General features: G+C 42.3%; 1 protein-coding gene across 1 annotated transcript in view; it reads right to left on the reverse strand.

The window, feature by feature from the left end:
- The window catches only part of cracd (capping protein inhibiting regulator of actin dynamics), a 42,051-nt gene that overhangs the window by 15,853 nt on the left and 13,398 nt on the right, over positions 1-12,800 (reverse strand). The window contains exons 3-5 of the mRNA XM_048598848.1: positions 12,147-12,215; positions 7,031-7,222; positions 2,196-4,794 (exon numbers count right to left, since the gene is read on the reverse strand). Of these exons, the coding sequence (XP_048454805.1) occupies positions 2,196-4,794; positions 7,031-7,222; positions 12,147-12,215 (2,860 nt within the window). The remainder of the gene's footprint in view (positions 1-2,195; positions 4,795-7,030; positions 7,223-12,146; positions 12,216-12,800) is intronic.

The following is a 12,800-nucleotide window of genomic DNA, read 5'->3' on the forward strand; positions in this document are numbered from 1 at the left end:
TCTGATGCTGCTTCGCCTGCTGTGTTCATCCAGCTCTACACCTTGTTATCTAAGGGAAACTATGTTGGGTATATTAATCATTTAAAATATATTGAAGCATTGTAGCAGTTTCTCTTTAAACATCTCGATGAATTCACCTACTAACAACCCAACATCTAGGGACTCTTTCATATCCTTAGGCCATCTTGGTGAAATGTCACTGGACTCCACTCAGGCTGGTGTATCTTTTCTGTGATGGAACATCAAGATCAGAACAATTCAAATAAGATCATTTAATTTAATGGATTTTATATTCTGTTAACTTAGTGATGTAACCCAACATACCTTAGGTCTTCTTGATACCTAAGAAGGCTAAATCTCCGATTTGCCTTTTCCATTCCCCTTCATTAATCAACAGTATGTTTGACAAACCCTGAATAGAAAGACTACAGCAGGTTCCAAGCACCTATACAGATTACCCCCGGGGAAAAGTTGTACAGGTCGATACAGAACTCCAACAAAAACAACTTGGCTAATCACCCATGTTACTGCAATTAACTGTTCTGTAGTGATTTGTCAGAATGATAACATCTTGGGCTGAATGTCAGGGTTGTATCTCACCATGAATGCTGTTAATGAACAGTTTTTCTAAGATCGATACTCGTTCTTTAATCTTTGTTTTCTTTTCAGAAAACATTTTAACTTTACTGTCATGAATTTGGTCTAGAAAGTCTGTTAGGGATTGCTGAATGATAAGTTACAGTGAGAAAATCAGCTGTGCTAAGCTGATAGCACTTGGACTTTTGAATCCAAAGGTTAAAGGTTCAATTCAGGAAGTTGAACACAATATCTAAGCTTATACTCCAGTGGTACTGAGGGAATTCAATACAATGAGTGGTGCCATCCATTGGAAATGATGTTAAACCAAGGTCCCATTTATGTTTTGGATGGATGTGAAACATCTTAAGGTGATAGGATGTAGGAACAGAAGTAGCCGTTCGGCCCGTCGAGTCTATTCTGCCGTTTGATGAAATCATGGCTGATCTGATAATCCTCAACTCCACTTTCCTGAATTTTCTCCATCATCTTTGATTCTGTAACTGATTTAAAATCTGTATATCTCAGCCTTGAATTTACTGAAGGGCAGCCCTCTGAGGTAAAGAATGGCACACATTCACTACCCACTGACAGAAGAAATTTTACCTCATCTCTATCCTTACTGGATGACCCCCTTATGGTTATGCCATCTGGTCCTAGACTCTCCCTCAAGATGAAAGAAACTCCCAGGATCTAGCCTATCAAGCCCCCAAAGAATCTTGCATGTTTCAATAAGGTCTCCTCTCATCTTTCTAAGCTCTGGTGAGTACAGGCCAACCCTACTCAATATTTCCTCAAAAGACAATCCCTCCATACCCAGGATCAGGCTAGTGAACTTTCTCTGGACTGCCTCCAATGCCAGCATGCTTTCCTGAAATAGGGGCCCAAAACTGTTCTCAGTATTCCAGCTGTAGTCAGGCTAGCGTCTTGTATAATTTTAGCAAAACCTCCACACTTCTATACTCCATTCCCTTTGAAATAAAGACTTAAGTCACAATTTCAAGATAACCATCAACCAAAACCTATAAAGAGACCATTTGGTCATTATCACATGGATGTTGGTAGAAGTTGTGTGCAAATTGCAGTTTCCGACAATGGTGACTGCATTCTTGTAATATTCTATTGGCTGCAAAACACTTTGTGCAGTTGCAAGAGTGCTACATAAATACAAAACTTTATTTATTTTTACTTTACAGTGCTCCTGAAGAATTGAAGTTCATCTAAAATTCACCAAAGACCCTTACGTCTGTACCTTCCAAACCCACAACCACTTACATTTTGAAGGACAAATGCAGCAAATACCTGGAAATACCACCACCTGCAAGTTCCCCATAAAGCCACACAACATCCTGATTTGGAAATATATCACCAATCCTTTAGTGTCATTGGGACAAAATCCTAGAAATTGCTACCAAAGGACATTGTGGGTCAAGCCACAGGACGTGCACTGCAGAGGTTTGGAGAAGGAGGCTCATCACCACCTTCTCAAGGGCAACAAGAAACTGGCCCAGTCAACGATGCCCACAAACCATGAGTGAATAGACAATAAAGTTCATGACCAATATATAGTGAAGCACACTGAAACCAAAGTACCTACAGATACTTTACACTTTGCCTACCTTTCTTAATGGAGTCTGACTTTTTGTCTGCCCTCTCTCGCCATGGAATGTTGATGGATGGGAAAAAAGATTTTATATCCTTTGTTTCCACTTCTTCATTCCTTAATCTGTATGGTTGGACTGAGGTGTCATTCTTCCCGTCTTCTTTTCTCACATTTGAATCAAGTGGATTCTTTGTGTTTTTATGATCTGCGCTCTTGTTTAAGGTATTGTGAGGGGACGGAGGTGGAGTGAACCGTATAGGCTTGGGTGCTAAAGCAGGTTTCGGAGATGGTTGTGGCCTTGATGAAACTTTCTCATTTGAACGTGTGGCAAGTTTATTTTTAACATGTTTTGCCACGTCAATACTACTTAGATGCGTAATCCCAGTCTGTGAAATGTCTGAAATGCTATTTGAGCTGTCTTTCAAAATGTTACTAACCTTATTATCTTTGTTATAAGAGAATTGCTTACCAGAAACAGTGTATGATTCACCTTCTTTTTCTTTTGAGGCCAGGAGTACTGGAATTCCTTCCATACTGTCTCCAGCACTATATCGTTTCTTCCGTTTTTGTTCTCCTTGCTGTTCATAGTGGAACCGAAGGGAATAGTGGGTCCTCCGTAATTTTATACCAAATGGGGATGTATCCATTGCACCTTCAGTTTGTGTGATCACATTGGTAGCAGCTTGGTTAATAACTGGAGGTTGAGCTTGCGGGAGTGAATGCTCTTTCCTTTGCACAGCAGGAAGACTTGGAACTAGAAACGATGGAAGATCTTTGGCAAACTTGTAACCTTCGGCAACATCCTCTATCTTAATATTGTGATTATCTGAGTGTGAGTCATCTTGTGTGTCTTTGGTTGCATCTTGTGCAATGTTTTCGGACGTCAATGGCCCACTAGGTTCAGAAAAATCCAATGCGCGATTATGTGCAAATACAGTTTCCTCTGGTGTAGTTTGTTTCTCTGCTTTGTGCGAGACATTCATTTTCTCAGAATTGTTGATCTTATTGCCATCTGCCCATTTCTGCCATGCAGGTGTTATGGAGAATTTTGCATTCGCAGATAAAGTTTTTCTCAAGCTGCTATGCATACTGGAAGCTCTGAAGGTAGTCCAGTCATCACTAAATCTCCCATGTACTCTTCTTTCTTGAAACCTTTCATCTGAACTTTTAAGTATTTTAGCCCTAATGGTAGCCCACTCAGTTAAAGTTGATGATCTTGCCTGCTCGAATGATGGTTCTGGATTGAATTTGGATTTACCAATTCTACTTCTGGCACCCTGATTGGATTTAGATGGCTTTTCAACAGGTGGTAAATCAACAGTTTTTCTCTCTTCTGAAAAACCAAGCAAAGTCTTGCAAGCTGTGTCTTTGATCTGTTTCAGATCAACGGCTGTACCACAAAGCTGTGCTCCTGTAACCAAAATGGCAGTATGAGGAACATAAATTGAAGATGAAAGGCCGTTACTTGATTTTGTAGAGGCCTGTAACTCATTCACATCTAAAGAAGAAACAGCTTCTCTTGGATGGGTCACAGGGGTCAGATTAACTTTCTGAAAAATGATTTGCTTTTCTCCTGAAGAAACTTGGAATGAAAATGGACTCGACATTCTTTGTCTTTGGTCTACCTCCTTCCATCTAAGTTCCCCTCTGCGTTGCTCCTCTTCTTGTGTCTCAATGAGTTGTTGCGTTTCTTGATTTAACAGCTCAACATCCTTTTGACTCTGTTCTTCCCTTTGTTGTTTCTTCAAATCATGCTGTCTTTCTGTTTCTTTCTGTTGTCTCTGTTCTTCCAAACTGTGTTTTCTTTGCTCTTCAGTCAATTGGTTGTTTTCAGTAGCATGGAAATGTAGGTCTTCTTTCCTCAGACCTTCTACCTCAAAACATTTTTGTTCCTCTTTTTTCATTTCCAGCTCCATCAACTCATGATGTTGCTTTTCTGCATCACTTTTCAGTTTGTCCATTTCATCGTATCTTTTTTTATCCTCATATAATTTCTGCTCCTTCGGTTCACATTTTTCTTCTTCCTCATCCAACTTTTGCTCTTTTACTTCATAGTTTTGCTCTTCCTCAAATGGTGGGTCGTCCTCTGTTTCACCTATCGCTTCTTCTTTATGTAATTTCTGGTCTTCCAATTTGTGAAATTTCAGTTCTTCCTCATATAACTTCTGTTTCTCCATTTCACAACATTTTTGGTCCTCCTCGTGTATTCCTTGCTTCTCCACTTCATAAAACTTTTGTTCTTTCTCATGTGCTTTCTGCTCCTCTAATTCACCACATTTCTGTTCTTCCCTATTTAATTCTTCCTCATTTAGTTTCTGCTTTTCCATTTCATAATGTATCTGATCTTCTTCTTGCATTATTTGTTCTTCAGTTTCCTGTTGGTTGTCTTCCCATCTCTTTTGCCCCTCCAACTCAGAATGGCTTTGTTCTGCCTCCTGCCTATTGAGCACCTTTGTTTCATCTCTGCATATTTCCTTCCCACCTTTAAGATGGTTTTTCTCTCCTTGTCCTTTTCCCTCTTCTATTTTGTAATGTTTTAGGTCCTTCACAACACAAATCGTCTCCTTCTCTTCCAGTGCAAAGTCAAATTCATGGATCGTCGCGCTCCGCATTTCCTAAAAGTTGCAAAGATGATAATTCATTTCAAACATTTTAAAATAATTTGCACATTTCTGCAATAATAATTTAAATATGAATTATCTTAATCTTAGCCTCAAAAGATAAAGCCCTCTGCACCATTGTGACAATTCAGCACTTCTTCGAGCAACGGTGATAACTTAGTGATAGATCAATCCATGAGCAAAGGCTCAACACATGTCACCGCGCTCACATATCATCCTGCTCACTGTACTCACATATCATCCTCCTTACCCTGGTCACATGTCATCCTGCTAGATATAAGATGGGGGCAGCGGCAGGAGTTGGCGGCGTTCTGGCTCCTGAGCACATCCGCTCCCCAGCACCAGGCTGGCGCATCCTTCTTTCTCCTTCCTTTCTTCTTTTCTCTTTCATCTTCATCTTTTTCTTCTTTTCAGCAGCAACAGCGAAAGAAAGCAACATCAGCAGGATCAGGCGGCCCGAGGTGGCCAGCATGAGGGGCGCAGCAGACAGGCTGATGGGGCAGTGGGAACACCAACAGGCAACAAGGTGACGAGAGTGGGCAGTCTGGGGCGGTGGGGACAAGGTCAAGCCCAAAGCAGGGGTGGCCAAGCCCTTATGAGGAGTGCGCTGCCAGCATGTCAATTCCAGCAAGACTGGACAGAAAGGCAGGATGTTCCCGATGACCAGGGAGTCCAGAACCAGAGGTCACAGTCTAAGGATACGGGGTTGGCCAATTAAGACTGAGTTGAGGAGAAAGTTCTTCACCCAGCCCGTGGAATTCTCTGCCACAGAAAGTGGTTGAGGCCAAAACATTGAATGTTTTCAAGAAGGAGCTAGATGTAGTTTCTAGGGCCAAAGTGATCAAAGGATTTAGGGTGGAAGCAGGAACAGGATGCTGAGTTGAATGATCAGCCCTGATCATATTCAATGGTGGAATAGCCTACTCCTGCTTCTATTTTCAATGTTTCTATGTTTATGTTTAAGGACAAATGCAAGAGCAACAAGGATAAGAAAAAGTGTAAATTATAAAGGTATAGATAGAGCAAACAGGGAAAGATTATTTCCACTGGTTGGTGAATTATTAATAATTAATAATGAGTTAGTAGTATGAGGGCAAGGATGTGGGTAGGAAAGATTTCCTTAGATATGGCTATTGGAGATTGTAATACTTTGCCACTGGGAATGGTTGAGGCAGAAACAATTGTGTTAAGGCAAATGGGTTAAGTATTTGAAGCAGAGGAGGGTACGGGATTCTGGTGTAAGGCAAGCAATGGTTTTGGATAATCCTCTCATAAAGCCAGTAGAGACACATGGGCCAAATGATTACCTTCTGTGTTATAAATATCTATGGTTCTATGCTACACTTCACACAATCTAGTCTACTGCATTCACTGCTCACAATGTGGTCTCTTCTACGTTGGGGAAACGAAGCACAGTCTGGGTGACTACTTCACAGAACCCCTACATTCCACCCGCAAAAATGGCCCTGAGCTTCCAGTCACCTGCTACTTCAACACACCACCCTGTTCCCTGGCCAATACCTCTGTCTCACGCTTGCTGCAATGCTCCAGCAAAGGTTGGAACAAGCTTGGAGAACAATATCTCATTTTCTGCTTGGGGACCCTGCAGCCTTCTGGTTTTAATACCAACTTTAATAACTTTCGGGCTTGAACTCTCCTGTGTCCTAGCCCCCACCCCCATACACTAGGCCTTGCAGTCACATAGTCTGCTATTACACACAACACATTGTTAGCCACTAACAGTCTCCATTAACAGCTATTCACTCTCCTATCCAGATTGTTATCCACTCCTTTGTCTGTCCAACTGTTTTTTTCTCTCTCTTTGGGTTCTATCCCCACCTATCGTTTACTTCTTCCCTCCTCCCCCCATCCTATCTTCTGCATAAAAACCCACATTTTCCTAGCCACCATCAATTCCTAGGAAGAGTCACTGGACTCAAGATGTTAACTCTGGTTTCTATTCACAGATGTTGCCAGACCTGCTGAGCTTTTCCAGCAAGTTCTGTTATAGTTCTATGCAACTGCTTAATATATAAGTACTGTAAGAATTAATAGTTTAATTGTCCAGTTCAAACAATATTTCAGAGCATATAAAAATATGTGATTTTCTTTTAGAGCTTGAACTGTTATCTCACTGATATTATATCACATGGGTCATGTGGCGTTTGAAAACTGTTCCAAAATGAAGAACAAAAACATACAAAATTCTCACAATTAACAGTACATGTACCTGTGCAAGTCTCCCATGTTTCTTTGAGATCCTTTGATTTCTTGGCTTGACAGAAAGTTTATGTTTCGCAGCAGTGTTGTCCAGGCGGCTCACAGACTGTGGAACAGCATCCAGGTTAATTGATTCAATGGTCCCACCAGAAGTCACTAATGACAGAGATCTACTGGGCCATGAAGATCGAACAGTTGAAACCTTAAAAAAAACACAGCTGTCGTCATTACGAACACCTTATGTTTTAAAAATGAAAATAGTTACAAAATACATTAAGGAAATAAATGAAAATCTTGTTTGAACTAAAATTAAATCCTGTTTAAACTAAAATTAAAAACAAACTGCTATGAATTCTGGAAATATCAAACAAAACAAAAACCACTGGGACAGTTCTTTCCAAACTGGTGGAGGTCCTAAAGTCCCACCCCTCATTTCAGGAAGATCTTATTTTAGTCAGGATGGGATTGTGTGTAGTTGAGGAGAAGGAATGGGAACAGGACATAACTCCAAATATGGGAAGATTGAAATCAACAGGGCCATTTGAAATCAGTGCTGAGTTCAAACAAACTACATTTTCACAAGGTTCCTGCATGATGGAGTTCCAGATCTTTAGATAAGTCATAAATGTTTTTAAAGGGCAGATAAGTTGTACAGAAGTGTCCGCAAGTCAAGTCATCAAATGGCCAACACATGTGAAGCAAAACTTCTGCCTGCATCCAAGAGTTGGAAAAGGATATGCCCTAGCAATTTCAATGTTTGTTTGTTGACATATTCCTAAAGGCTATCAATATAGTGTTATCAATGCTTAGCTGTCTTCCACAATCTCGCAGTGGAGGTACTGGTGGAGGTTCTGGTGGTGGTGGGAGGGGTGGACGTGGCAGGGAGGAGTATAAGTGCACTGTTTTGCTGTTTTGTTTATAGCTCAGAGAGGTGTTTTAATGCATTGGTTGTCTTCAATATGAGGTTATGAATACAAATGTGATTGTTTTGATATGAGCCTAAGTACTTAAGAGGATTTAAACAGTTTGATTGGGCTTTCATGAATGGAGGTTTTGTTTTAGATAAATGTGAGGTGCTGCATTTTGGAAAGGCAAATCAGGGCAGGACTTATACATTTAATGGTAAGGTCCTGGGGAGTGTTGCTGAACAAAGAGACCTTGGGGTGCAGGTTCATAGTTCCTGGAGAGTAGAGTCGCAGGTAAACAGGATAGTGAAGAAGGGATTTGGTATGCTTGCCTTTATTAGTCATTGCATTGAGTATAGGACTTGGGGCGTCATGTTATGGCTATACAGGAAATTGGTTAGGCCACTTTTGGAATACAGTGTTCAATTCTGGTCTCCCTGCTGTAGGAAGGATGTTGTGAAACTTGCAAGGGTTCAGAAAAAAATTTACAAGAATGTTGCTAGGGTTGAAGAGTTTGAGCTACAGGAAGAGGCTAAATAGACTGGGGTTATTTTCCCTGGAGCATCGGAGGCTGAGAGATGGCCTCATAGAGACTTTTTAAATCATGAGGGGCATGGATAGGGTGAATAGACAAGGTCTTTTCCCCAGGGTGGGGTAATCCAAAACTAGAGGGCGTAAGTTTAAGGTGAGAGGGGAAAAATTTAAAAGGGGCCTAAGGGGCAACTTTTTCACACAGAGAGAGGTGTGTGTATAGAATGAGATGCCAGATGAAATGGTGGAGGCAGGTACAATTGCAACATTTAAAAGGCATCTGGATAAGTATACGAACAGGAAGGGTTTAGAGGGATAAGGGCCAAATGCTGGCACATGGGACTAAGTCAGCCTGGAATGCCTGGTCAGCGTGGATGAGCTAGACTGAAATGTCTGTTTCCATACTATGACTATCTGAGCATAGCTTCTCTGATTGACCTAAGTTGGATACTGGGCACTTTGACACATATGGGTACGGTGAGAGGGTGGGATTGTTGAAGAGGTGTAAAAGGGTATTAAAAGAAACCACTGGAACAAAGTTTTAGAGAATCAAACCTACCGACTCCCACAGCTACATAGAATACACCTCCTCTCACACACCTTCCTGCAAAAAGGCCATCCCCTATTCCCAATTCCTTCGCCTCCGCCGCATCTGCTCCCGCGATGAGGCATTTCACTCCCGGACATCCCAGATGTCCTCGTTTTTCAAGGACCACAACTTCCCCTCCACAGTGGTCGAAAACGCCCTCGACCGCATCTCTTGCGTTTCCCGCAACTCATCCCTCACACCCCCTCCCCGCAATAACAACAAATCAGAATCCCACTCTTCCTCACGTACTACCCCACAAACCTCTGGATCCAACGCATCATCCTCCGCCACTTCCGCCACCTGCAATCTGACCCCACTACCAAGGACATTTTTCCCTCCCCACCCTTATCTGCCTTCCGGAGAGACCGCTCTCTCCGTGACGCCCTTGTCCGCTCCACATTCCCCACTAGCCCCACCACCCCTGGCACTTTTCCCTGCAACCGCAGAAAGTGCTATACCTGCCCCTACACCTCCCCCCTCACCCCCATCCCAGGTCCCAAGAAAACCTTCCACATTAAACAGATGTTCACCTGCACATCTGCTAATGTGGTATATTGTATCCGTTGTTCCCGATGTGGCCTCATCTATATCAGGGAAACCAAGCAGAGGCTTGGAGACCACTTTGTGGAACACCTATGCTCGGTTCGCGACAAACGACTGCACCTCCCAGTCACGAACCATTTCAACTTCCCCTCCCACTCCTTGGACGACATGTCCATCCTGGGCCTCCTCCAGTGCCACAACAATGCCACCCGAAGGTTGCCAGAACAGCACCTCATATTTCGCTTGGCAACCCTGCAGCTCAATGCTCTCATTGTGGACTTCACAAGCTTCAAAATCTCCCCAACCCTCACCGCATCCCAAAACCAGCCCAGCTCGTCTCCACCTCCCTGACCTGTCCGTCTTTTCTCCCACCTATCCGCTCCTCCAACCTCAACCACCACCCCCACCTCCTACCTACCAGCCTCATCCCTGCCTCCTTGTCCATCTTCCCTGGACTGACCAACCCCCATCCTAACTCCCCACCTACACTCACCTTTACTGGCTCCATCCCCACCTCTTTGACCTGTCTGTCTCCTCTCTACCTATCTGCTCCTTTATCCACCTTCCATCTGCCTCCCCCCCCTCTATTTATTTGAGTCCCCTTCCCCTCGTCAATTTCTGAAGAAGGGTCCAGACCTGAAATGTCAACTTTCCTGCTCCTCTGATGCTGCCTGGCCTGCTGTGTTCATCCAGCTCTACACCTTGTTATCTCTTATTTTAGAGAATCAAGGCCTTTTTAACATCCACCTCAGCACTTGGCAGCCACTGTGACCTCCTAGATTTGTCTGTCCTCCATTCCGCTTATGTGAATGCTGACATTAAGCACTGGTTTAGTGGTATCACTAATTCAGAAACCCAGATAATATCCTGGGGAGGCAGGTTAAAATCCTGGCTTGGCAGATGGTGGAATTTCAAATCAATAAAAACATGGAATTAAAAGTCTACTGAGGACATTGAAACCACTGCCAATTGTCAGAAAAAAAAACATCTGGTTCACTAATGTCCTTTAGGGAATGAAACTGCTTTGTCTAATCTACGTATGACTCCAATGTGGTTGACCCTTTACTGCTCCCTTAACTGGGCAATAAACGCTAACATCGTCTGTAACACTCAAAATCCTGTGAATGAATATAAAAACAAACTCATTCAGCCTGCTACTTGAATACTTTCTCCCAAGGCAGGTGTGGCAAACTGAGAAATTTCCTGTCGCCTCTACCTAATTCAGGAGTGAACATGCTGGCAGCTGTGTTTAACTTGCTGTGTGTTTCCAACACTTACTGTTTATGATTAAGAACTGGTGTACAGTACTAGATTATGATATAATTAATCTTATTCTATCTGGAATATCAGACTGAAGACTGTATAGATATTGTAAAACAGAGTCATAGACCCGTACAGCATGGAAACAGACCCTCTGGTCCAACTGGTCGATGCCAACCAGATATGCCAATCTAACTTAGTCCCATTTGCCAGCATTTGGCCCATATCCCTTTAAACCCTTCCTATCCTCATACCAATTCAGATGTCTTTTAAATGTAACAATTGTACCAGCCTCTACCACTTCTTCTGGCAGCTCATTCCATACACGCATCTCCCTCTGCGTGAAAAAGTTGCCCCTTAGGTCCCTTCTAAATCTTTTCCCTCTCACCTTAAACCAATACGCTCTAGTTTTGGATTACCCCATTCTGGGGAAAAGACCTTTTCTATTTACCCTATCCATGCCCCTCATGATTTAAAAAATCTCTATAAGATCACCTCTCAGCCTCTGATGCTCCAGGGTAAATAGCCCCAGCCTATTTAGCCTCTCCCTGTAGCTCAAACTCTCCAACCCTGGCAACATTCTTGTAAATTTTTTTCTGAACCCTTGCAAGTTTCACAACATCCTTCCTGCAGCAGGGAGACCAGAATTGAACACTGTATTCCAAAAGTAGCCTAACCAATGTCCTGTATAGCCGCCACATGACCTCCCAACTTCTATACTCAATGCACTCACCAATAAAGGCAAGCGTACCAAACACCTTCTTCTTTATCCTGTTTACCTGCAACTCCACTCTCAAGGAACTATGAACCTGCACTCCAAGGTCTCTTTGTTCAGCAATACTCCCCAGGACCTTACCATTAAGTGTATAAGTCCTGCCCTGATTTGCCTTTCCAAAATGCAGCACCTCACATTTATCTACATTAAACTCCATCTGCCACTTCGTGGCCTATTGGCCCATCTGATCAACTTCCCATTGTACTCTGAGGTAACCTTCTTTGCTGTCCACCAGACCACAAATTTTGGTGTCATCTGCAAACTTACTAACCATACCTCCTATGTTCACATCCAAATCATTTATATAAATGACAAAAAGCAGTTTACCCAGCACTAATCCTTAGCACACAGCTGGTCACAGGCCTCCAGTCTGGAAAGCAACCCTCCACCACCACCCTCTGTCTTCTACCATCAAGCCAGTTCTGTATCTAATTTTGTCATTATTGTTATTTTGTACATTTAATTCTCAGCTTGCATGTTGTAAGTAAACTGATCATTTTTTAGTGATGTAAAATTTTGTTACCTGCTCTTCTGCTTCAACTTCTGTTTCATCTAAACTCAAGGAGCTTAGACAATTGGATGGGTCATTGGACTGCATAAGGGAAAATGAAATGGAAGGATGGATTAAAAAATGCTGATGATTATAAAAGTGAACATAATTATGGAAGATAAAATAAGGAGAAAGCTACTCAAATCTGAATGGAAAATGTTGACATTAAACAAATGTAACAAAAAGTCTTTTGTACCTTTGAAATGCATACTAATTTCATGTCCAAGGCTAAATTTGTAAATAGGCAGCAATATTCAGTTCACCTGATCTTCCTATCATTCCATACAGTCTATAAGACCATAAGAAATAGGTGCAAAATAATGCCATTCAGCCATCAAATCTGTTCCACATTCAGTCATGGCTGATATGTTTCTCAACTCAATTCTTCTGCCTTCTCCCCATAACCCTTGATCCCCTTACCAATCAAGAACCTATCTATCTCTGTATTAAATACACTCAATGACATGCCCTCCACTGCCTTCTGTGGCAATGAGTTCCACAGATTCACCACTCTCTGACTGAAAAAGTTCCTCCTCATCTCAGTTCTAAAGTCATTCTTCCACTCTGAGGCTGTGCACTTGGGTCCTAGTCTCTCCTACTAGTGGAAACATCATCTTCATGTCCACT

The sequence above is a fragment of the Rhincodon typus genome, chromosome 1 (assembly GCF_021869965.1).
Source record: "Rhincodon typus isolate 14 chromosome 1, sRhiTyp1.1, whole genome shotgun sequence".
Classification (NCBI taxonomy): domain Eukaryota; kingdom Metazoa; phylum Chordata; class Chondrichthyes; order Orectolobiformes; family Rhincodontidae; genus Rhincodon; species Rhincodon typus.